General features: G+C 48.0%; 1 protein-coding gene across 1 annotated transcript in view; it reads right to left on the bottom strand.

The window, feature by feature from the left end:
* The window catches only part of TMEM245 (transmembrane protein 245), a 648,028-nt gene that overhangs the window by 441,079 nt on the left and 179,643 nt on the right, over positions 1-27,306 (bottom strand). Inside the window, exon 4 of the mRNA XM_085606845.1 lies at positions 9,921-10,031. Within this exon, the coding sequence (XP_085462971.1) occupies positions 9,921-10,031 (111 nt within the window). The remainder of the gene's footprint in view (positions 1-9,920; positions 10,032-27,306) is intronic.

The raw sequence follows: 27,306 nt of genomic DNA, 5'->3' as shown, positions 1-27,306 counted from the left end.
TTGTTTCCCTCAAACCCTCGATATCTGAACAGCTGATGAAGCTCATTAAATCATTAATTGCGCCCGATGCCGACTCTCGCTCTCCCCTGCAGCTGTCACTCTCCCCTCTTTAGCTATGCATTGCAACTCTTTCGCCGCCTCCTGCCCTCCTCTCCCACTCACCTTACCTCCGCCGCAACCAACATCTACACGTCCATTTCACTCACCTCTCCACCCCCTCCCCACAACACACACAACTGTTCTCAGCCATCAGTCACCTTTAGCTAGCGCACCTCCCTCTGCCGTCCTCAACCGACTCCCTCCACCGCCCCCATCCTCCCTCCCAGACCCTGATAGGAAACAGACCTCGCCAGCTCGGCACAGTAACAACCAAGTGGGAGGCTGCGATCCTGAGCCCTGGGGTTGGGACTGCCCCACTGAGCCAACCCCCGGATTCATACATTTCCTCATCAAAAAGCAAATCCAGAGTACATTTTAGATATCAGAGGGGGCGTCTCGGACTATTGTGTTAAAGGAAAAAAAACGGTGCACACAAAAATGGCCTTCGACATAAACAAACGCACGGTCCGTTCATCCTGGACTGCCGCGGGCACGCCGCGTTTTCCAACAGAGGACGCCGTATTATACTGGACAGTGTGGGTAGGGGGCTGCGCGGGGTCAGCGACACGCGCGCGACCCCCACTTCTTCCTAATGGTTATCAATGGCTTTGTTTCCCCTTCCAAATATAGCCTCAGCTCGAATCCGTCAGTCTTCTGAGGAGCCACCATCGGCTTGTTCCGCCAATGCGGCCCCCTCTCCCCTCCATCTATTGGTCTTGCTTTGCGAGAGCTCCGCCCCACCAGGGCACCCCTTCACTGGGGGTCATCAGCTGCGGGCACGTACGAGTAAACAAGCAGGCGACGCACAGACCCAGGCTGATCAGGGAGGACGGCAACCAGGTAGGCAAGAACACGGCATGGCTAGATCCAAAACTCATGAAAAATCCACACTGACGAGATATCCGCCAAAGAGCAGGACCCTCTCTCACTTCGAGAGAAATTCGCACAGCACACTACAAGGACGTGTAACGGGTTGCAAAAACACAATCACCACAGGGTTAAATACAAATAGCGGTCTCAGATATGCACTACAGAATGTTGTTAACAATGAATGGGAAAACAAGACAGCAGCACCCTCTCATGGGGCAGATTAAAATACTGCACTAGTCACAGCCCAATAGTGATATGTACGTGGTCTACTGAGAATATCCCCAATTGAAAGAAAACAGGCAATGGCCACGCAGCCGTGAAAGAGACACGGCCGCGCGGCGCGAAAGTGGAAGGAAACCAGTGGTGCGCGCGCACCACAGAGGAGGGGGGGAGGGAGGGAGGCGAACGCGCGCAGCTGCGCGTGCTAGACACGGACGGGAATGGGCGTTGCAAAGGCGGGACACGCGCCCGCCTTTGCCCAATCGCGTGCCTTTTTTTTTTTTTTTTTAAACACTCGAAAGCCAATGCCTGCCGGTGAAAGCCTGATCACACGCACAAGCGTGTGGTCAGCTTTCAAAACCCCCTTACAAGAGGTCTCGCGCTGCCCGAGCAGTGCTACGTACTGCAACGCTAGGCGCGAGACCTAAAAAAGTGGGATAAGAACTTGCAAAACTATTGTAGTATAATCCCTTTCTTTCTGAAGTTTCAAAGGAATTACTAGTCCCTTTTACCTCACTGTGGACTGGGATAACGATGGTATAAAGCAAACCCCATTAACACATTTTAATGGAGATTTTGCCAATCTGAATATTTTAGTCACAAATCTTGTGCCGTTGGCACTAGTCAAAAAGTATTCTATACTTTAGTTAGTGGTAGCATTTTTTTGTAAGACAAAAAAAAGCATGTTTTCACAAGAGGACCCCAGATTCCTTAAATCAACTTCTAATGAAGGAGAAACATTTCAGTAAAATGAAAAAATATATAGATAGTGCTGGTAAATGTGTGCAACTCCTTTAAAAATTGGGCTTGTGAGAAGTTCACAAATTAGAGATGTTACAAAGGTTATGGACTTAACACTATAGTTCCTTCCTATTTATGGTATGTTCTACCAAAGCAAACATTTTGGGTTGGACTATCATGGGCAGACCAAGAGTAAACAGAAATATACAGCTAACCTATTTCTCCCATCCCTTTACAGTATAAAAATGTTTTGAATGTTTCACATTCACAGTATCCCTCTGCAGCTTCAATTTGGGCATTATTTGCTTACAACTAGGTGTATAAATGTTGTGTAGCCCAGGAATGTTGAAATAGCTAATTGAAGGAGAATATGTCAATGCCATTCCTGCTCCCATTTTCAGTTGCCGCCAAACTCATTCTTAGTATGTATCATATTTTGACAGGAAGCCCTTCCCCTATGATAATCGTCTCTATCAAAGTGGGGAATTAAGTTGTTTGCCCTGTCTTTATATGCGGTTGTTTAATCTGGCCCTCAGACAACCATACACAACGGGAATCCGTCACCAGATAGTACAACTCAGGTTCCCTGGTGGCTATCCCTCGCCCTTCTTTCAGAAAGTTATATCAAGTTGACCCTGCTCACCCATGATGCCTCCAGTTGTGGGGGCCGCCTCTGTAAAGTCGTAGTGGGGAAGCAGGGGGCTAGGGGTGGGGCTAATGGTAGACCAGGGCAGGGGGGGTTGGGTAATAAAATTAAAATGTTTAAAAACTTACCTGAGGTTCCGCTTCTGCTCCCAGCCACCTCATTGCTCCTCGGAAGTGGATGTCCCTCAAAGCACAGGCTCCCCACCCACCCAGACACTACTCTCATGCTATGAGAGAAGAGCCAGGATTGGTCTGAAATGCATCATTTGCCACTCAAACAGTGACTGGAAGTCTGTGCGGTTTCTCCAACTGGCTGTGTAAAACAGCTGGGTTGGAGAAACATAAGTTTGCATGTGTGTTTTGGCCGGCCAGACATGTGCACTTATAAGTGCACACTACTCCTCCTCCCTGCCCCGTCCTATAATTATTGCTCGGGACAGCAATAAATAAAATGATAATAATATTGTCCTATCATTTTAGTTATCATCTGCCCACTCTGGGCAGTGAGACAACGCTCCTCCCCCATTACAGACAAGCTGGATGAATCTTTGGCCCAAATTAAACTAATGCAGAAACTCCATAAGGGCACGAAAACTATTCTTGTCACTATCACTGGTATTTCTGTAAACCAATAGTGCAATTTAGGCAGGACGGTTATTTTTATCAGCGACATGCAACCAATAATAGAGATTGATACTGTAACTAATATCTTGGTTTGAACCTTCCACTTAAGATAGCAACAACATATTTTGCCATTAACTGCGTTTCCTTATCCCTGCTCATCAACATCCCAATAAGTTTGATCTTCTTATCTTGGCAGTTCCTGCCATCTCTTGTTGATTGCGTCTATTCGCAACATCATACAAGACCTGCTCGAATTAATTGGGAAAACGCAATAATTCCCATAATTTTGTACTTCTTATATAAAATTCTCAGCAAATTCATGCTAGGGTTTATCACATACAAGAGGATGTCATCTGTGTATAAATTCAGAACAGAGCCATGCCTATAAATGCTTAGAACCCTACTTTAATGTCTCTCTCTGAAGCACCTACCAAAGACTCCATGGCCACTGCAATTTGCAGGTATACCTCTACATTTCCCCCTCTGTAAGTGCAGAGGAATCGAAGCTACGACTATTGATGCAGACATGTATTCTGTGGTTGGTATACAGAAAAGGTATTGACGAGAGACAATCATTCCAATCCTTTTCAGAATACTTTATTAGAAAAAGCTACTCCTTTGAATTGAGTCATTTTTCAGAAGTGTCACCAAAACGATGAAGATGGCGGTATTCATTTTCTAGTTACCGGTTCGAGCATGCTTTGCAAAACCCAGCTGTTAAGCTGTCAGACTCTGGCACCTTTCAAATCCTACAACTGGTTAATACTGTTTACAACAACGGCTTAACACCGCTTTCATTTCCAACGAAGGCGTTGCAATGAAAAATCTTAACCACAAACGTTTTTATAATGGAGTTTTTTTTACCACGAGTATGCCTTTACCATGGATGCCTTCACAACGAATTTTGTTGTGAAAGCATGAATGGTAAAGGCATATTCGTAGTGAAAACTGTACATGTAAATGTAAGTATTTTGGTAAATATTAATAATAAGGGGGAGAGGAGTTGGCCTAACGGCTAGAGCGGTCGACCTCGAATTTGGCGAACCGGGTTTGAGTCTCGGCAAGAACGCTGTTATTCTGGGCTAATCACTTAATCTCTCTGTGCCTAACAAAAGTGAATTTGTCCTCATGTAACACAACTGGTGCTATGTAAAGCGCTCCGATACCGATACCGGGTCAAGTTCGCGCTATATAAAACTCCCTAAAAAAATAAATAATAATACTAAGTAATATAAGGGGAGAGGATGTAGCCTTATGTCAGGAGCGGTCGACATCAAAGCTGGGGAACAGGGTTCGAGCCTCGGCAACCACGCTCAACATCCTGTGATTCTGGGCAAATCACCTAATCTCCCCATGTCTAAAAATAATGACTGTGTCCTTATGTAACGAAACTGGTTCTATGTAAAGCGTCTGATACCCGATATCTTCGGGTCTAGTTCGCCCTACATAAAACTCTAAAAAAATTATATATATATATATATATATATATATATTCACTGAAAAAACCATAGGTTTCACACACGTTATAGTTAGGAATTAGCATTTAAAAAACCTTGCAAATTCACTGAAAAAACCATAGGTTTCACACATTATAGTTAGCTGGACATTTTACTGATAAAAAACCAACGAAATTCCCCCGTTATAGTTACTGTAGGCAACTATAACTCACGCGACCGCAATCCTCTGCTGATGCTAATACTGTATTTAGACACTTATTTGCCCATGTCTTCTTCCATTAAATTTTAGCTATACATATATTACAAATATTTTTTTTTCATAAAGACACATATGTCATCAGCAGAGGATTACGGTCGCGTGAGTTATAGTTGCCTACAGTAACTATAACGGGGGAATTTCATTGGTTTTTTATCAGTAAAATGTCCAGCTAACTATAACGTGTGAAACCTATGGTTTTTTCAGTGAATTTGCAAGGTTTTTTAAATGCTAATTCCTAACTATAACGTGTGTGAAACCTATGGTTTTTTCAGTGAATTTGTACGTTTTTTTAAATGCTAAGTTACTTTACGCCATTTGTGGCGTGCGCGCCCACTTAACGCAGTTCGTTCCGTGCGCGCACGGTGCGCTTCACGCACCGTGCGCGCACAGTGAGCACGCGGTGCGCGAAGCGCACCGCGTGCCCACGTTACGCTAGATGGGCCATGAACGCACGATGCGCTTCGCGCACCGTGCGCACATGGAGGTCATATGATGAGCATCGTTGTGACAGGTAAAATATAGGTTTTGTTTATCTCTGATGAGTCATGCACAAAAGGTGCCCTTCGGGCACCTTTTGCACACGGGGTGGGGAGAATGTTGATTTTTTTTTTTTTATTATTATTTCTTACCGTACGCGTACGGTAAGCGTAATCGGCAAAATTTTCGAAAAAATTAAAATTGCCTTTTTTCACTTGGGGGATCGTTGGGGACTCCCTCGACATGGCTAGGTGCTTGGGAGCTGTGTAAACAGCCCCTTTACATGATTTGCACTTTGTTTTTCAACCCCCTGTCAGAGTGCGAGAGAGAAAATGGCGGCCGCCGCTTCCTGGTTTCGACCGATTCGAATGTTTACTAAGATCTAAGGGCCAATCAGAATCGCGCTCGCGCACGCCACCGTACGCGTACGGTAAGCGCACCGTAAGCGCACCGTAAGCTGGCTCAGATATATATATTGATTTAAAGGCTATTTTCTCAGAATCTACTGAACAGATTTACACCAAACCTACAAAAGGCACTTCCTTGACCTGAGGATTACCTCTCTGCCAAATTTCAAGTAATTCTGTTCAGCCGTTCGGGCTGTAGCTGTGTCTAAAGGTCCTATGGAAAAATGCATGGGAAAAACGCGTTTTGGGACCCCCCTTTTATCTCAGCCCCCGCTTGACGAATCCCCCCGAGACTTTCAGGGTAGGAGCGGAGCGGAGCGGAGCGCCCCACCTATTTTGAAAAATTTGCGAGGATTCGTCAACCGGCGCCAAAGTTATTCAAAATAGAATGTTGCGGATTTCCTATGGAAACGTGGTCCTAACTATAACTACCTACTGGCGACCGCCAGTAGGTAATATATATATATATCTATATATCCCAAAGATGCCTCTGAGCTCTAAGACGCCACTCCACACGAGGGCAGCTTGACAAAGCTTTTATTTAGAAACCGGCTCACCTTCCCAAACAAATGACTGTCCCTTACGCATTTCAAGACCATTAAACGACAAAAATACACAATACTGTTACTTTAGATGGTAGAATTTTGCTTAGTTCTCTTTAGTTCTTAAATGCGACACTTTAAGTCAATGTACCTTTTAGATGCGACACGCAGGGCAATGAAAGTGTTGCAACAATGTTGATCCGTTGAAGATATTGGTGCAAAGAAATAAAGACGTGAAGATCTTCCAGATGCGGTACGCTTCTCCGATGTTGCGAGAAGACTCGATTCGATGCTTCAGTTGCAGCGGCGAAACACTTTACGCGATGCGACGACAGCAGCCTTGGCAGTGGCACTCTTCTCCGACGTTGCGAGACGCTTCCGCTCGATGCGATGCTGCAGCGGCGACACCCCTTTACGCGATGCGACGACAACAGCTCCAACGGCGGCACGCTTCTCCGAGGATGTGAGGCGCTTTACTTGATGCGGTGCAATGCGACAGCTACAGCGGCGTCATCCAAGATGCGACGGCAGCGTCGACGACACGCTTCTTCCTCGATGCGAGACTCTTCTCTTGATACGGTGCAATGCGTCAGCTACGATGGCGACACGTTTCTTCGGTGTTGCGAGACCCTTCTTCGAAGATGCGAGACGCTTCCACTCGATGCGACAACTGCAGCGGTGACACCCTTTACGTGATGCGACGACAACAGCTCCGACGGCGGTACGCTTCTCCTTCTTGAGTCACGCTTCCAGCTCCTTGCGACACGCAGTCCCTCAGAAGCCCCACAGCAGCAGGCACTTCCAAAGAACTCTGGGGAGCTGGTGGGTGAAGTCTGTTGTTCCCGACACTTCAGCAGGAGGCAAGCTCTTTTCCAAGCCCTTGGAGATCCTTCACAAGTTGAGCAAAAGTACACACAAAGTTCCTTTCTCCTCTCTTTGGCAGTAGGCAACACCTGCAGGCCAATCCCCCAGTTTCAGGGATAGTCACTCCTCAGTTTCTTCTTGGTTCCTCTCCTCAGCAGAGTTTCTTCTGGTTTTCCAAAGTGATCTAAATTCTTGGGATCAGGGTCCCAATACTTACACCCCAAATTCCTTTGTCCTTTGAAGGCAGAGGGGCCTTTGCCTTGTTCAAACCGGTTCTGGTCAGTCCTGGAGCACTTTGTTTACATGACTCCTTTCTTTCCTTTCACAGTGTAGGCCAGGGCCATCAGACGCACCACAGGGGGTGGAGCCAGCATTGTGGAGGGAAAGCACAGCCCTATTCAGGTCCCAGGTGCAACTCCTCCCACCCATCTACATGGAGATCTCTCTATTCAGCCCTGTGCTGTCTCACCCTGTCTCCGGGAATTCCCCAGTCCCCTGGAATTCCCCAGCCCCTGTCACTCAAACTCCAGACAAGGAATACACAGCCTAGCAGAGGCAGGTTTGAATGGTTAGACAAGAAAATACCTACTTTCTAAAAGTGGTATTTTCAAACACAGAATGTTAAAACCAACTTCACTAAAAGATGTATTTTATCATTCTGAGTTCAGGCATACTAAATTCGAATTGCTACCATGTTCCCTGAGTCAGTTAGGATTATAAGTTGTAATAATCAAACTGCCCATTCTGGCCTATGGAGAACAGGTAGCCCTGCAATAGTGAAAAACGAAAATGGCTGTAATTCACTATTAGAACATGCCACACACACCAGGGTATGTCCTACCTTATGCTTACAATGCACCCTGCCCTTGGGCCTACCTTCGGGGTGTCTGATATGAAGAAAAGGGAAGGTTTAGGGACTGGCAAGTGGATGCACTTGCCCAGTCAGCATGACAGTACCAGACTGCACGCAGGCTCTGCAATGGCAGACCTTAGACACACTTTTACCGGCTGCTTCTGTGGATGGCACAACCAGTGCTGCAAGCCCACCAGCAGCATTTGGATTTACAAGCCCTGGGCACTCCTGGTGCACTGTACTAGGGTCTGACAGGTAAACCAAACCAACCAATCACGGAATCACTAATTCATACATCAATTTACAACAGGAAGAGCATATGCACTGATCAGCAGTGGTAAAGTGCCCAGAGTCACAACAGCCAACAAAAGGTAAGAAAAAATATAGCAGGAAGGCAAAACGTTTAGGGATGACCCTGCAAAAAGGGCCCAGTCCAACAGAATACTATTAAGCTTTACAGCTAAAATAAATATTTCTAAGTGGTGTTTCAGTACAAGCAACGTCTCTAAAATGGCCAGCCCATAGACCATGACTTTCTTAACACAAGGATAGAAGTCACATGCTACATATACCATTATAGCACCTTGTAAGCCAAACCATATGCATTAGCCAAATTTATACCTGGCTCTTACATTTACCAGAGATTCCTTCTAACCCAGATATATATATCACGTGATAGATGCGCAGCCTCTTTTTGTAAAACTTGGGCTTACGTATCTGTGTAGATTTGCATAGAAGAGGCACGACAATTGTGCATTCAAAGTTTCTTCTATTTCATAGTCCAGTTTGTTTACCACAGCTGTCTCACCCTTTTTCTCAAAACAAGAAACATTGTAAGACAGTGGCATATGGGATCGATATTCAGGCAATAAGTAATTTATGATGTAATTTATCAATGTTTGGGTGCTCGTATATCCTCAGGATAGCAGTATCTGCTATAAAAACAAACAGTGGTACATTACACATATATTTGCAATTGATTACAAACTAGCAATAAGTTTTAACAACAGAAATTTAACATAGGAATGAGAACATTGAATCATGTTATGTTATAATAAAAAATTGCATTTAACCACCTAAATGCAGAGGACGTGAATTTCACATACTCCTCATTCTCTAGAATGAGGAGGACTTGAAAGTTGTGTCCTCTGAATTTTGGAGCAAAAAATCTGGGAGCTTCCCCGCATCCTGAAATTTTTATTGAGGCTTTTTTTTTTCCACAATTAAGAGTGGCACATATATTGCACTGATTTTACAATGTGAAACTAAAAGCAGGCAGTGCCTAACATGATCGATGTTTGGGATGGCATAAATGTGCATAGACCACTGTTAAGTGCAGGAGAGGAGGATAATGTTCCCTTTCCAGAAGTACCTCTCACAAGTGGATCCCTTTCGAGGGCGATCCCCAGGCAGGGATCCACCAAATGGACACCAGGGATTTGCTTGAGGAGGCAGGGAAGATGACCCCACTGGACAATGAGCAGGTGTTAGCCCCTCCCCAAAAAGAACAATCTGCTTTTCTGCTCCCACTTTAACGTATCAACAACATGCATGCCAGTACTGAATCAAAAATGTATAAACAATTTACTTCGTCAAACCACACGTGTTACTCATTGTGATTGAAAAGAGCTAGTTGTATTTATTTTTTTAGATCTCCATAAGGAAAGCGTTTTCATCCCTGTCTAGGCAAGAGATTGGGAGCCGCCACAATGGTTTGCTGGCTCATTCAGCTGCACATGTATCTTGAACCACAAAAGCCTGTTTCACACTATTCTCAAACAATTTCTTACTTTACCAGACTTACTATTGTTTGATTAGCATGGAGCACATTCAAAAAGCTTTATGCACACAAGGTTTAGTCACCTGATGAATTTGAGGAAGCTTGATCCTCTTCATCCCCATATCCTGTGATGGATATGGCCATCGCAATCGTGGAAGCAGCAATGGTAAGCATCTGACCAGGAAGCTCAACACCTAAAAAACAATAAGAAATAAATACAAAAACAAGGTGCCTTGTCACAAGTGACCAAACATTTCACTTAGCCGAACTGGTGGCAAATGTAATTTAGAAAAACTTAGTATTAGTTCCGACTGCACTTATAACCCTTGAACCCCAATGAAATCAGTACACAAGCATACAGGGCACATAACTGTAATTAATTTGTTGCCATTTTGCAAAAAATTAAAGAAACACTTATATGTTACATTTAACCAACTTACTACTTTTCAAAACTACGTAGTCACTATGAGGTTAACATGTAGAAATACACAGCTTCTGGTGTGGTGATATGTTACATTTTCAAAGTCACGCCTTAAAAGATTTGCCTCACCCACCATATGGAACACTAAAGCACTCTTTGATGGTTCTATTTGCAGATGAAAGGTAACATGAAAATCGCATAGGGTATCTTTCACTCCTTCAATGAAAATAAATAAAAATCAAGGCTTATGTGGGATGGTATTGAAGGTCTGGCTAACCTTAAGAGACGGCTGGAGTTAGAGTACATTTCCTTCTTCCTTCTCTTATATTCAAACTCAATGGGGGACACATTTCTATCACTTCTTCTGCTGCATTTGTTTAATCCGACCAATGTACAGACGGACATATGATGCCAGTGTGCCATACCACTACTTTAACATAAACGCTGACGCTACCCAATGAAAATGAGGGGCGGGGCTTAGAGTCCCCTTCTTGAAACTGACTTCATGACTATAGCTCTCACAGGCGAGGAGCGCATGCGCGCTCCAACGCCAGGCGAGACCTAAAAAACTCCTGACCAAAACTAAATCCAATTTCTATATAAATAAGATTAACTCAGCCCTCAACACTCCCAAGGAAATATTCTCAACGGTGGTCAAGCTCAGTAATCCTACCTCAGCCGGTAATCTGAATATAGATGCCTCCTTTTGCAATAACCTAGCCACTTTCTTTAAAACCAAGGTTGAAGTGATCTTCAATTCCTTAACCACAAGTGCCGACACTGGGGGACCAAGTACTTCTGACATCCCACAGACCGCCGAGCTAAACGATCCCAAAGGAGAAAAAGCTTCGCTAAAGCCCGATGTGATAATACCTTCCTAATCCAATAATCACGCTTTCCATGCTTTTTCGGTTCTTACGCTAGATCAAGTTACTAATCTCTTTAGGCAAATTAAGTCAGGTTCACAATTGGACCCTTGCATGCCCAGAGTTCTCCAAACGGGATCAAGCATAGTTCCTGCCCACCTTCTAGGAATTTTTAATCTCATGCTTCGATCAGGTTACTTCCCCAAAAACTGGAAAGTCGCGTCAATTCTCCCTCTCTTAAAAAAAGGCTAACTTGGACACGGACAGCCCTAACAACTATAGGCCAATAGCTCAACTCCCCTTTCCGGCCGAACTCATAGAGAAAGCAATAAACACCGAACTCTCTCTCTATATCCAGGAACACGATCTACTGGATTCCTCTCAGTTTGGCTTTAGAGGTCAACATAGTACAGATCGGGAAATGGATGTACACCAACTGTTTGAAACTGAACTCCGACAAAACTGAGGTGCTATCGTTCGGCAATAATCCATTATCTTGGGGCCCCAGTTGGTGGCCTTACGAAATGGGTCCAATACCCACTCTAGTGTTAAAGGAGAAAAATCTGGGCATCAGTTCGATGGAAAACTTTCATTTGTGGGACATGCTAATGCTATTACCTCATCCTGTTTTTTCATCTTCAAATCACTCAGGAAGATCTTCCCTTGCATCCCTTTGAACCTGCGGAAAGCAGTGATTAGCATCCTGGTCTTTTCCAAAATTGACTATTGCAATGGGCTCTTCCTGACGGCTCACAAGAAAGCTTTAGACAAACTCCAATTGGTCCAGAACGCGGCAGCCAGGCTGTTAGGGATCCTAAAATAGTCGCCATCCAAGTTCCTTCCATCACTTCTAAGAAAAGGGTTATGTTCAAATCTTCATGCTTGGCCTTTAAAGCTCTCCACTCCAATGATCTAGCCTCCATTACGCAACTCTTCCATCGATATATGCCGACCAGAAACTTAAGATCGGCCTCCCATGCAAAACTGGCCGTCCCCAAGTTTAGAAGGACCACCTGGGGAGGAAAGAGTTTTGCAGTCACCACTGCTAAACTCTGGAACACCATGCCACTTACCCTAAAGGCCTCAGGTCATCCATTCACTTTTCGCAAAGCACTAAAAACCTGGCTTTTCAATAATTAGATCATACCCATCCCTCTTACTCGGCATCTGCCACCATCCGGGGCCGATGTCCAGTTTCCTCCCCTCATGGAGCTTCAGCGCCTAGACACCCGCGGGTATTACCGCGCTCTTTAGAAATCTTATTTTCATTTTTATTTATTTAGAAGCTTTATAGAAATATTAACAGTAATTGTTTTTGTATCTGCAAGCCTGCACTCAGCCTTGGATGCATTATTGTTTTTTGTTTAAATTCTGACATTAACATCTAACAGACACACAACTGAGCTTGCATCTATCACACAATTTATCAACTCTGTCCCAGCCTTAACAAACCAATAGAGATTAGAAACGCACTGCTACTTACTTAAATGACAGACTATGATGCAATATTACCAGCTTGTTCTAAAACATCAAACTAGTTCACAAGTAACCTATTGTGTCCCAACCCTACCAGCCCTTCAAACAAGCATTTGGAATACAATAGGTCTCGCATTTGTGAGAGTTTGAGCTATTGGCATTGTTAGTCACAAACCTTTTATCAATGTGTTGGTTATGAAAAACAGATAAATAAAAGGCATTGTCATTTGCAATTCAAATAGCTTAAAATTTCCCAAATGTGAGACCTATTGCATTGTAAATGTGTGGGTGTTTTTTTTAATCCATATAAAAGAAGGTAATGCCCCTTCCAGCAGGCCTGCCCCCTATGGCTGGTTTCAATTGATCATGAAACAAGTTTAGCAATAAGTTGCTCCTCTACTACTGCTTCTATTGCTGACTCTATTGCGGTCACTGAATGTGAATGTTCTTACTGCGTGCATACTGTCCTTTTTCGGTGCAGCCCTTCTGCTGATCTAGCTCTTTCCACTGGAGCACTGATGGAGCCACTAGATGTGAATGATTGTATTGCTTGCACAGTCCTTTTTTGGCGCAGCCCTTCTGCTGATAGAGCTCCTTCCACTGGAGCGCTGATGGAGCAGCTGCGGAGTATGAGGACCAGCGTCAGACAGCATTAAACAGGGCGAAGCAGGGCAGCAAGCCGCACAACAGCCTAAAGTGGCCTACTGGCGGCTACCCTAAATGACTAGTTTTGCTGCAATACAGGTCCCTGGGATCAGGCTGCTGCTCCCACCGTGTCTCTCACACCTCCAAATCACAGTCCCATGCTCACCGCTTTCCGCCCTGTCTCCACCTTGTCTCTTCGTGGTCGTGGTGTCACGGGGAGGCTTGCGGGGTAAGATGGTTGGGCAGAGCAGACCGTTGGTAAGGATCCACCCATCTGCAACGCAGCAGCAGTAGACTGCTGGGCTCACCGGGGACAGTGTCTAGCCCAGTGGTGATAGGGTGATGAGGTAGCAGTGAGGCGAGGAGCGAGTGAAGAGGGTACTACAAGTTCAATGTGGCCTCTGGGCAGCCCTGGGAACTCAGATAGCGGCGATAGACATACGTGGCATAACAGCATAAACTTCAGAATGGGATGCTTTTTGGTTTTGAGATATAAAATAGTAAGTGGATCCTTTGTTTCTTTGGATGTCTGAAAAACAAAACGTAGTGCAGCCTGCAGGTCCTACTCTACTACCTACTCTGCTAGACTCCTAAAGAACACTTATCAACAATGTAGCGTGGATACACAGTAAGGAAATAGCCCAATAACAAGATGGACCCTTTAATGTTTTCCGTTAAAAAATGGAGAGAATGCCCTTCTGCTAAGATTCAGTTGTATGATTCAATAAGAGGACTCTTAAATAAACAAGTTACTTACCTCCGGTAATACCTTAGCTGGTAAAAGCTATCTATATTTCCTTACCTTTACCTTAGAATGTTCCTCAGGCGTCAGACTGGATTCGGAAACTTTTCAAGCGGTACTTCAGCGTGCCGGTAGGTGGCGTGATCCGCTCCGCATCGGCCACGCCGGAAGTGACTTGCGCATTGCCTAGATATGCGCCACCCAGTGCGCTGATATCAGTAACTTTTCACGGCCTTTCCATGACAGAACCGCGGAGCCACAAAGGTTGCCGATGTATCAGTGTGCAAACACCAAGTACCCCATAAGGGTTAACCTATAAGGAGAAATACGTTCACAGAGCAGTGAGGATGGAAGAGTCAGTAAGGAATTGCAGCTAGAGAGAGGGTCTACCAGATAAGGCTCAATCAAAGGTAATTGACTTGCTCCTCTGATACAAACTTCTTGCCATAAATTCCCTACGTTTGAAATGATTTCCAAGCAATACTTCACCAGAGGGGGGCAGCAAACAGATTTAGAACAGGAAGTCCTGGGGGATGGAACAGGCAAAGTGCTCCTCACAATGGACCAGACGGTCCAGGCAGTAGGGCTTGATAAATGTGCACAGAGATGCCCACTTCACAGCCCGAAAGATGTTCAGGATAAGGACTCTATGGGCTAACTCATTGGTCGCAGCCTTGGATCCAGTAGAATGAGCCCGCAAACCCTCAGGGGGTTGCCTCTGGCTAGTACATAGCAAATTTTAATGCAGAGCACAATCCATCATGAGATAGTCTGTTTTTACACAGCCTTAAGCATTCCTTTTCATCGCCCCAACAAACCCAATGAAGAGTTGATTGTCCACCCAGAATTCTCTGGTACGATCAATGTAGAGCGGCAACACTCTTGAGCCCCGTCAGTGAGGTCTTTCATCCGCTTTGAAGAGTGAAGTGGAGCACAGAAGTTAGGCAATGTGATGGTATGGCCAACGTGAAACAATGTTACCACTTCCGGCAGGAAAAAGGCACGTGTTCAAGACCAGTTTGTCTGGGGACCCAATATGTACGGAGAGTAAACAGAAAGTGCTTGCAGTTCCTTAACCCACCTGGACGATATAAAGGCTACTAGAAAGGCTTTTTTTAAGGTCAACAGGGGTAAAGGGCAGAACACATCAGGAAGGTTAATACTGGGTTCAGGTCCCATAGGGGCATGATGAAGTCTTGAAAGGAACATAGGTTGTAGTTCTTTAATAAAAACAAGACCAGAGGTGACTTCAACAGGGAGGGCTGGTCCAACAACCACAAAAATGCAGATATGGTGGAAAGGTACTATTTAACAGTGCTCAGAGCAAAACCTTGCCAGGTTAACGAGAGAACAAAACAACAAAATCTCAGACAAGAGTGCAGAAAAGGGATTAACATTTTCGGAAGCACGTCAAGCCCCAAATTTGTCTCAACAGCATGCATATACTGTCGTGGTTGAGGGATGCCTGGCAGCCAGATTGACATACAGACTTCTGGTAGGAAGTCAAAAACTGTTAACTGTTGCCGCTCAATCGGCATGCATAAAAATGAAGTGTGCGCTGTAGGAGAGTAGGGTCTGCAATCCTATGATCACCCAGATTTTTTGCTTTTGCTTCATTGGTTTATGACTTTCCCCGGCTGTGGGCCTGCCAATCAGACCCACAGCCTAGCTGTTCTCTCTCGAAATTAAACACATGTAAATTAGGTGCATCCACCAATTGGAACTGGGCCGCCTTGTCAGTCCCTGTCTCAGCATACCACAGGTATCCAGGGCATCGGTGTACCCAGGGCCTACCAGGGGCTGCAGCATGTATTATGCCACCCCTGGAATGGCCGCCCAAATCTGACACAACTGGCTGCACGACGGCTGGGGCAACGTGGTGTAATCACCCGTTGCTGTAGGTGTAGAATTCCTACACCTAACCCTAAAATGGACACATGGATTCCTATCAGTCACTCCTATGGCAGGCCTTATCAATCCTGAAGGCAGAGTGCAGGGAATCATGTGGGACGGTGCGCTGGCGCGAGCTGAGCCCGTCGACGGCTTGCGGAACCAAGTCCTAATAGCCGTTCCATGGTGACGCGGGCCAACTACTTTTAAATGCATTATAATCCTTGCGGTTATTTGCTAACTTTGGCATCGCATCACCTACACATGTCGAGTAAGGTGTCATACGAATTGGAATACGAACCCCTCGCCAGTTCTGGCGACGGGGTTAGCATTCCCCCCTTTTAGAGGGGCACGACATGGAAGTAACCTTGAACCCCGGTTAAAGTTGACTCAAGCCTCAGCATCACAAAATGGATGCTGCCACCAGACACAAGTCTGACCTCCTGCTGCTGGGAGACCTTCCAGCGAGGGGAGCTTGGACAAAGGGTTTCCTGTCGAGGGCGGTGTTAGCACCATCCCAGACAGGGTTGTGTATCCCAGGTAGGCAGGGCTGAAAGGAAGGTGATTGCCAGTGGCACCCCGGTGCTCACTGTGCATAGCCCGGCTCAAACCAGTTTCGGGGGCACACCAGCCCCTGAGCTGGGGCGAAGCCGGACAAAGGAAAGGGGTGTAACCACCCCCCTCCTGGCTTCACCCATAGGTAGAACCTAGTCACGGGCCAGCCCCTTTTTCTTAGAATAAAGGTAGGAGCGAGTCCCCTTCCCAAATTGGATAATTCTGAATCTTGAACTACTTTCCACGAAAGGAACTCTTGACTATTTCTGAAGACTCTCCCTTGTGGCTAAGGAGTAGCCACCCTGCACCAGCAGGCACCACCTAAGCGCTTGCGGTTTGCTGTAAGTCTCTCCTACGGATCAAGACTGCCCAGCTCGACGAGACCCGAGCTCCCTGCCATCTCTGACCTTTTACCTCCCTCATCAGCCCAGCTGAGAGCCGTAGGTGTGACGAGACTTGCGGGACCGGCCATCTTCAGAACCTGCACGACGCTTATCTAGCACGCCCACCGAGGGACCCTCGAGTGAGTGCACCTAGGGTTTGAGAAGCCCTAACCTTGAGCAGCTCCAGCACCGAAGTCTGCCTCCCCAGCATCCACGAGATCTGCGTGGGGGCCCTTCCGCTCCTTGCTGTTCACCGCGTTGTTCGACCACTTGCCGACCGGCTTGTGGCCCTCTTCACGACGCACCACGAGTGTTTCATCACTAGTCTGGTTGCTCCAGTCTGGCTCTTGCTCCCCTTCAACAGAGGAGTACCACGGACCCTCCTGGTCCACTCCAGACGCCATCTTGACTCCACCGCGTGGGCTTGCCACTGCCAAGATCCGCTGCCCCATTCCTGGGCCCAGCATCATCGACAGCAGACACCTGCGTGGGACAGCTCGCCCTCCATCCTGGTCGCCGCCGCGCCTCCTGGTCCGAGGAACAGCCGAGTCCGACATCATCCCCTCACCTGGTCGAGGTGACTTCAGCCGGTACCCCCCTGGTGCCCACACGATCGCTGGCTAGCGGTTGAGAACTGAGTCCCCTCTGCTTTCAGGTTTCCTTCATCACCGATCCAGGTTTGGATCTCGCTGAACATCGACACTGGTCGCCTGCCAGCAACTCTTCTTTCAGGCTCCTGAGACTACAACGAGGACTTCCGACATCTTGCCGAACCTTCCACAGCCGCAGCCTCTGGGCTAGGTAACTTGAGCATTTCGGTGCTCCATCGCAGGTTCGCTTTACAAGTGTCTAGTTCCTTTTTCGTTTAGTCCCACTGATCGGATCACTCCGGAATCAGTAACTTTAGACTTTCTAACTTCTCCCCTTCCACTTACAGTGTAATGGTTTCGTGCCCTCGGGCATTTGTGTAAATTGTGCAACCAGAAGTATTTTCCTAAGAGTTTTGTATTGTGCTTAGCTCCCTGACTCATAAAGAGCCAGGGTAGTCTTGTTATAAATAAATATCCTTTATTTTCATAACAACTTGTGTGGTGTCCTTTCACTTGGTGTTCAAGGGGTATATGTGATGGTAAACAGCTGGCTTAACACGCCCTCTAGAGTTTAGCCTAAGACTGCTCGTATCCACGCTACTAGGATAGCTGGTCTATAAGGTTGACTTACAACCAATCATCAATAAGGGTTGTTTGGAATGATACACAGTGATCACTAGAATAGTGAGCACTACATATCAGGCCAACTTCTCACATTGGTGAGCAGCGGTTGGGATTTGAGCTTGCTGTTGTTTTACCACACACGTATCCTAAGAATATCGCAGTGAAAGATCACATAAGTACCCAGGTACATATAACTTAACTTAGAATACTCCGAGTTCTACTGAACCGGCTGTTGTAGTGTAACAGGGCTTAGCACACCCTGACTACAACTCTTAGCAAGGGATCAGTAGGTAAACACATAGTGTAGGTAGGTGCATCACTTACACCTCACTAGAAAAGCATGTCGGTCCACGGAGAGTCTTCGCAGACTCCCTTAGTGGTCGGTGACCCTCCACAGGTCGTGTCACGATATGCAGCGCTTAGCTTCAAGGAGATGCGACAACTGTGCGCCTCCAGGAAGCTAAACCAGGGTTCTAACCCTACCATCGCAATTCTGATAGGTCTCTTAGAGGCGTACGATGCTAGGAGGTCCTCTAACACAGGTCCCCCCAGTGCTGATGGGAACACGCCTCCCTTAGAGGGAACCCTCGGTGACCCAGACCTCGACCTCCACACAGAGGAGGAGGACGAGGAGGAGTTATCAGGAGACGAGGCAGACAAAGGTCCAGTGGTAGTCGGCAGGCTTACAACGACCAACTTAAGCAGGCATGAGAATGGAACTGGGGGAGCCCCGGGCCCACGCTCAAGCAGGCCTAACCTTGGGAACGGACGAGCTAGGTCTCTCTCCAGAGGCTCTGGCAGATCGGTTCACACACATGTCTCTCAGGCATCTTCTCAGAGAGGAATGACGTCCCCTCAGAGAAGGGAGCATGAAGCGAAGATGAGGGAAGTCAATCTGAGGATCGAGCGGGAAGAACTTGCCCTCGCCAAAGAAAGACTTGCCCTGGCCCGAGAGCAGAAATTAAGTGGGTTAGATCCCACTGGTGGCAGCATTCTCAATAGAGAGAAAGACAGGGGTATAGACACTAGACACCTGAGTAAAATAGTGCCCCCCTTTAAACAAGGGGACGACATCCACAAGTGGATAACTGCCTTGGAGAGGGCCTGCACTGTCCAGTGCATCCCCCCAAGTCAGTGGGCAGCTATACTGTGGCTTTCCTTTGAAGGTAAAGGAAGAGACAAGCTCCTCACTACTAGAGCTGAGGATGCTAACAACTACCAAGTCCTGAAGAACACACTGATTGATGGGTTCGGCTTAACCACGGAACAGTACCGGGTGCTGTTCCAGGACACCCAGAAGATTCAGTCTCAGGATTGGGCTGACTTTGTCGATTGTGCCACTAAGGCTTTGGAAGGCTGGTTGCTGGGTAGCAAGGTTACTGATTTCACAGGATTGTACAATCTTATCATGCGAGAACAGATTTTAAACAACTGTCAGAACCAATTGTTGCATCAGCACCTTGTCGACTCGGATCTGACCTCTCCCCAAGAATTGGGAAAGAAGGCAGACAGATGGGTCAGAACAAGGGTCAAGCAGAACCAGAACCAGAACCAGGGTGGTCAGAAGAAAGCAGACCAGAAGGGTAGTAACAAAAACGAACAAAATGACCAGAAGTCTTCGACAGGTCCCCAACAAACCAAAGAGGGTGGGGGTCAGGCTTCACAGAAGAAGAAGACTCAAGAAGGCCAGTCAAAAAGGTGGTGCCAATACTGTAAAAGTAAGACTCACTGGTTTAGTGAGTGCACCAAGAAAGGAGGGCAAACTCCTGCCACTGCAGCCCCTAAGGCACCTGCACCCCCTAGTACAGTCAGCAGTGGTAGTGCGTCTCCCAAGGCATTAGTTGGGTTAACCTTGGGAACCGAGGGGAGTGACGACTTAGTCGGCACACTCACTCAGGCCGTCCTTGTCTGTACAGGGGATATGGATATGTCCCCTGATGCCAGTCCCAATACTTTGGGCAAATACAGACAGACACCTTTGATTAATGGAAAAGTGGCTCAGGCCTACAGGGACACTTGTGCCAGTGTCACCATGGTGACGCCTAACTTTGTGGACCCTGGACAGATCATGCTAGGTACCAGTTACCTAGTGACCAATGCCAGCAACGTCACTACCAATCACAGTATGGCAGTTGTTGATTTCTCCTGGGGAGGGGTAAGTGGCCCGAAAAAGGTTGTGGTTAGTTCAGACCTCCCCGTAGAATGTCTGTTGGGCAATGATTTGGAAACGTCACAATGGTCAGAAGTGGAGCAGAGGACTCACATGGAAATGTTAGGCTTGCCAGCACATGTCCTTGCTGTGACCAGGTCACAGGCCAAAAGGTGCCCCACTGAACAGGTGCTGGATCCTGGAAGAACGGACCAGACACCTTCCAAGAAGAGGAGCAGTAAGGGTAAGGCTTCGCCTTCCCCCTTGCCCCAGGTCGTGGATCAAGTCTCTGAGGAGGCTGACCTTAAAGAACTGAGGGAAACTGAGCCGAAAGAGCTTGAACCTGGTCAGGTTGAGTTTCTGGGCTCAGGGGGACCCTCCAGGGAAGACCTGGGGAAGGCACAGTTAGACTGCCCCTCCCTTGAACCCCTCAGACAGCAGGCTGCTGCTGAGGCTGCAGGGAACGCCACAGGTACCCACAAAGTGTACTGGGACGATGGACTCCTGTACTCCGAGGCAAGAGACCCCAAACCTGGTGCGACCAGGAGGCTGGTCATCCCCTTGTCTCAGAGGTTTCCTTCTTACCTTGGCCCATGAGATTCCCCTTGCAGGTCACTTAGGCCAGAATAAGACTTGCGACAGAATTGTTCCACACTTTCACTGGCCCCACATGTCCGAAGATACGAAGGAGTTTTGCCGCTCCTGTGTCACTTGCCAAGCCAGCGGTAAGTCAGGTGGCACGACAAAGGCCCCCCTCATACCACTACCGGTGGTGGGGGTACCCTTTGAACGGGTGGGGATCGACATTGTCGGACCAATGGAACCCCAGACAGCATCAGGGCACAAGTATATACTGGTGGTGGTGGCCCACGCCACTAGGTATCCTGAAGCTATTCCACTTAGGACCACTACAGCACCTGTGGTGGCACGGGCCCTACTTGGAGTGTTCTCCAGAGTGGGCTTCCCTAAGGAGGTCGTCTCAGACAGAGGTGCAAACTTCATGTCGGGATATCTGACTGCAATGTGGAAGGAGTGTGGTGTCAACTACAAGTTCACCACACCCTATCACCCACAATGCAATGGGCTTGTTGAGAGATTCAACAGGACCCTAAAAGGGATGATTCACGGACTACCTGAAAAGCTTCGGCGGAGATGGGATGTCCTGATACCCTGCCTCTTGTTCGCCTACAGAGAGGTCCCGCAGAAGGGGGTTGGCTACAGCCCTTTTGAGCTTCTGTTCGGACATCCTGTAAGGGGACCCCTTTGTTTGGTAAAGGAAGGATGGGAGAGACCTCTCAGAAAGCCGGCATCGAACAATGTGGACTATGTACTCGGTCTCCGCTCGCGGATGGCGGAGTACATGGAAAAGGAGTCTAAAAACCTTGAGGCGAGCCAAGAATTACAGAAAGCTTGGCACGACCAAAAGGCTGTCCTGACTGTGTACCAGCCTGGACAGAAGGTGTGGGTGCTGGAGCCAGTGGCCCCAGCAGCACTCAAAGACAAATGGTCTGGGCCCCACACGATCATTGAGCAAAAGGGAGAGGTCACCTACTTGGTAGACCTGGGAACTCCCCGGAGCCCCCACAGGGTGCTCCATGTAAACAGGCTCAAGGCATATGTCGACAGGGAGGGCATGGGCTTGCTCATGGCCACAGACTAGGGACAGGAGGAGGAGAGTGACCCTCTCCCGGACCTGCTCTCTCAGAACCCTGACGATGGATCAGTAGATGGTGTTGTCTTTTGTGGCAGCCTCTCTGGACATCAACAAAAGGATTGTAAACAGGTTCTTCAATCCTTTCGACATATGTTCTCTCGGACGCCCAGTCAGACCAATTGGTGTACCCATGAGGTCGACACTGGGGACAGTCTGCCCGTAAAGAGTAAAATCTATCGGCAACCTGATCATGTCAGAGACTGCATCAAGACGGAGGTGCAGAAAATGTTGGAGCTGGGAGTCATTGAACCCTCGGACAGCCCCTGGGCTAGTCCCGTAGTTCTCATGCCGAAACCTCACACCCAGGGCGGTAAGAAAGAGATGAGGTTTTGCGTGGACTACAGAGGTCTCAATGCAGTCACTAAGACTGACGCCCACCCAATACCAAGAGCAGACGAACTTATCGACCGGTTGGCTTCGGCCAGCTACTTAAGTACGTTTGACCTGACAGCTGGGTATTGGCAAATCAGGTTAGCTGAGGAGGCCAAGCCCAAAACAGCATTTTGTACCCCGGGTGGGCATTATCAGTTCGTGGTAATGCCCTTTGGTTTGAAAAATGCACCTGCCACCTTCCAAAGGCTGGTGAATCGAGTTCTCACTGGGTTGGACGACTTCTGCGCGGTGTATCTGGACGATATCGCTGTCTTTAGCTCCACCTGGGAGGATCACCTGGTCCACCTGAGGAAAGTGTTAGAGGCCCTGCAAAAGGCAGGCCTCACTATCAAGGCCACTAAGTGCCAGATAGGGCAGACACAGGTTGTATACCTGGGCCACCTTGTAGGTGGAGGCCAGGTTCAACCATTGGAGAGCAAAATACAGGCCATCCAGGACTGGGCTCCTCCAACCACCCAGACTCAGGTTCGAGCTTTCTTGGGCCTGACTGGTTATTACCAGAAGTTTGTCAGAAATTATGGATCCATTGTGACCCCGCTAAACGACCTGACAAGTAAAAAGATGCCAAAAAAAGTTCAGTGGACAGCAAGCTGTCAGAAGGCATTCGATGACCTAAAGCAGGCCATGTGCACGGCACCTATCCTATAGAGTCCAGACTACTCCAGACCATTCATTGTCCAAACAGACGCTTCGGAGATGGGTGTGGGAGCTGTTCTATCTCAACTGAATTTTGATGGTCATGACCAGCCCATAGCTTTTATTAGCAGGAGGCTGACCCCCAGAGAGAAGAATTGGTCAGCTATTGAGAGGGAGGCCTTTGCTGTGGTTTGGGCCCTGAAGAAGTTGAGGCCATACTTGTTTGGCACTCACTTCAAGATTCAGACCGACCATAAGCCCCTCTTGTGGCTAAATCAAATGAAGGGTGAAAACCCCAAACTACTTAGGTGGTCCATTTCCCTACAGGGGATGGACTTCACAGTGGAGCATAGACCTGGCACTGATCATGGCAATGCAGATGGGCTCTCCAGGTATTTCCACTTAGAGCAAGAAGACTCACCTGGTCAAGGTTAGCTTATTGTCCCAAAGTTTGGGGGGGGGGTCATGTAGGAGAGTAGGGTCTGCAATCCTATGATCACCCAGATTTTTTGCTTTTGCTTCATTGGTTTATGACTTTCCCCGGCTGTGGGCCTGCCAATCAGACCCACAGCCTAGCTGTTCTCTCTCGAAATTAAACACATGTACATTAGGTGCATCCACCAATTGGAACTGGGCCGCCTTGTCAGTCCCTGTCTCAGCATACCACAGGTATCCAGGGCATCGGTGTACCCAGGGCCTACCAGGGGCTGCAGCATGTATTATGCCACCCCTGGAATGGCCGCCCAAATCTGACACAACTGGCTGCACGACAGCTGGGGCAACGTGGTGTAATCACCCGTTGCTGTAGGTGTAGTATTCCTACACCTAACCCTAAAATGGACACATGGATTCCTATCAGTCACTCCTATGGCAGGCCTTATCAATCCTGAAGGCAGAGTGCAGGGAATCATGTGGGACGGTGCGCTGGCGCGAGCTGAGCCCGTCGACGGCTTGCGGAACCAAGTCCTAATAGCCGTTCCATGGTGACGCGGGCCAACTACTTTTAAATGCATTATAATCCTCGCGGTTATTTGCTAACTTTGGCATCGCATCACCTACACATGTCGAGTAAGGTGTCATACGAATTGGAATACGAACCCCTCGCCAGTTCTGGCGACGGGGTTAGCATTCCCCCCTTTTAGAGGGGCACGACATGGAAGTAACCTTGAACCCCGGTTAAAGTTGACTCAAGCCTCAGCATCACAAAATGGATGCTGCCACCAGACACAAGTCTGACCTCCTGCTGCTGGGAGACCTTCCAGCGAGGGGAGCTTGGACAAAGGGTTTCCTGTCGAGGGCGGTGTTAGCACCATCCCAGACAGGGTTGTGTATCCCAGGTAGGCAGGGCTGAAAGGAAGGTGATTGCCAGTGGCACCCCGGTGCTCACTGTGCATAGCCCGGCTCAAACCAGTTTCGGGGGCACACCAGCCCCTGAGCTGGGGCGAAGCCGGACAAAGGAAAGGGGTGTAACCACCCCCCTCCTGGCTCCACCCATAGGTAGAACCTAGTCACGGGCCAGCCCCTTTTTCTTAGAATAAAGGTAGGAGCGAGTCCCCTTCCCAAATTGGATAATTCTGAATCTTGAACTACTTTCCACGAAAGGAACTCTTGACTATTTCTGAAGACTCTCCCTTGTGGCTAAGGAGTAGCCACCCTGCACCAGCAGGCACCACCTAAGCGCTTGCGGTTTGCTGTAAGTCTCTCCTACGGATCAAGACTGCCCAGCTCGACGAGACCCGAGTTCCCTGCCATCTCTGACCTTTTACCTCCCTCATCAGCCCAGCTGAGAGCCGTAGGTGTGACGAGACTTGCGGGACCGGCCATCTTCAGAACCTGCACGACGCTTATCTAGCACGCCCACCGAGGGACCCTCGAGCGAGTGCACCTAGGGTTTGAGAAGCCCTAACCTTGAGCAGCTCCAGCACCGAAGTCTGCCTCCCCAGCATCCACGAGATCTGCGTGGGGGCCCTTCCGCTCCTTGCTGTTCACCGCGTTGTTCGACCACTTGCCGACCGGCTTGTGGCCCTCTTCACGACGCACCACGAGTGTTTCATCACTAGTCTGGTTGCTCCAGACTGGCTCTTGATCCCCTTCAACAGAGGAGTACCATGGACCCTCCTGGTCCACTCCAGACGCCATCTTGACTCCACCGCGTGGGCTTGCCACTGCCAAGATCCGCTGCCCCATTCCTGGGCCCAGCATCATCGACAGCAGACACCTGCGTGGGACAGCTCGCCCTCCATCCTGGTCGCCGCCGCGCCTCCTGGTCCGAGGAACAGCCGAGTCCGACGTCATCCCCTCACCTGGTCGAGGTGACTTCAGCCGGTACCCCCCTGGTGCCCACACGATCGCTGGCTAGCGGTTGAGAACTGAGTCCCCTCTGCTTTCAGGTTTCCTTCATCACCGATCCAGGTTTGGATCTCGCTGAACATCGACACTGGTCGCCTGCCAGCAACTCTTCTTTCAGGCTCCTGAGACTACAACGAGGACTTCCGACATCTTGCCGAACCTTCCACAGCCGCAGCCTCTGGGCTAGGTAACTCGAGCATTTCGGTGCTCCATCGCAGGTTCGCTTTACAAGTGTCCAGTTCCTTTTTCGTTTAGTCCCACTGATCGGATCACTCCGGAATCAGTAACTTTAGACTTTCTAACTTCTCCCCTTCCACTTACAGTGTAATGGTTTCGTGCCCTCGGGCATTTGTGTAAATTGTGCAACCAGAAGTATTTTCCTAAGAGTTTTGTATTGTGCTTAGCTCCCTGACTCATAAAGAGCCAGGGTAGTCTTGTTATAAATAAATATCCTTTATTTTCATAACAACTTGTGTGGTGTCCTTTCACTTGGTGTTCAAGGGGTATATGTGATGGTAAACAGCTGGCTTAACACGCCCTCTAGAGTTTAGCCTAAGACTGCTCGTATCCACGCTACTAGGATAGCTGGTCTATAAGGTTGACTTACAACCAATCATCAATAAGGGTTGTTTGGAATGATACACAGTGATCACTAGAATAGTGCGCACTACATATCAGGCCAACTTCTCACATGCGCAGCTTCGGGTTCAATAACCTGCCCTGTTGCAGCGACATTAGATAGCCATAAAGAGGCAGCCTGAGCAGAGAACGGATGTTCATGCACAGGAGTTTGGGATACCATACTCTATTCGCCCAATTCAGACCACAAGAATGTCTTGGGCCCGGTCGTTTCTGATCCTCTTGAGACAACTGGCAGGAGTGGTATCGGCCAAAATGCATACAGGAGCCCTAAGCTCCACTAGAGACAAAATACTTCTTGTGCGAGAGTCACCTTTGAAACCCCTGCAAGCAGAAGTGCAGAGATTGAACGTTCTCTGAGGTTGTAAATAGATCTGACCAAAGTTCTAAACAATCTCTGAAGAGACCTTGCATGACCTCCGGATGGAAACGCCATTCATTATCCGTTCACTCTGGCTTTCAGAGAGCCCACGAGATGTCAAACAACTAGGTAAATGCCCTGACGTTCCAGCCATGTCCAAAGACGAAGGGCTTCTAGACAAAAGATCCCTAACACCTCTCTGCCCTGCTTGTTGCTGTACCACATGGCAGTGGTGTTGTCCGTGAACACCTGAACTAGCCTTCCCTTGATGGAAGGAAGAAAGGCTTTCAATGCTAGTTGGATCGCTCTTAGCTCAAACAGGTTTAGGTGGAGCTGAGACACTGCTGGAGACCAGAGTTGTCTGATCTCCACCTACCCCAGATGGCCACCCAGCCAAGGAGTGACACATCTGTCACTACAGTCAGCTCTGGGTGGTGAAGGGAGAGAGGGGTCTGTTGCTGACCCATTTGCGGTTCATCAGTCACCATTGCAAGTCTTTTGCAACGTGCTTCAAAATTTGAACCACGTCAGAGGGATTTCCCTGATGCTGCGCCCAGTGTGACTTCAGGCCCCACTGCAGAGCCTGCTTATGCTTAAGCGCATGTTACCAGCAGGAAGCAGGAGGTCATGAGTCACAAATACGAGTCATTCTCACCAAAATCCAGGATAGCAACAAAAACATCGGAATCATAGGCCGAATATCCTGGTCTTGCCATTCTGGAGGATAGGTCTGAAACTGCACTGCATCCAGAAAAACTTTGATGAAAGGGAGTATCTGAAAGATAATCAGGTTTGATTTTAGCACATTTATATTGAAACCTCTCGAATACAGGAGATCTGCCAAAGTCTGGAGGTGAGAGGACTGCTTGGGGCAAGCCCACCTCAAACAACCAATCGTCAAGGTAGGGGAAGACTTATTTATTTATTTATTTATATTCTTATATAGCGCAGGAACTCGACCCCCGAAGGGGTATCTCCGCGCTTATGGTTACCAAGAGCACAGATCTTATCTTATGCAGGAAGAGTACCTAACAAG

This window comes from Triturus cristatus, chromosome 5_2, assembly GCF_964204655.1.
Source record: "Triturus cristatus chromosome 5_2, aTriCri1.1, whole genome shotgun sequence".
NCBI lineage: Eukaryota > Metazoa > Chordata > Amphibia > Caudata > Salamandridae > Triturus > Triturus cristatus.
The sequence above is the reverse complement of the archived record's forward strand: the minus strand, read 5'-3'. Positions and strand labels throughout refer to the sequence as shown.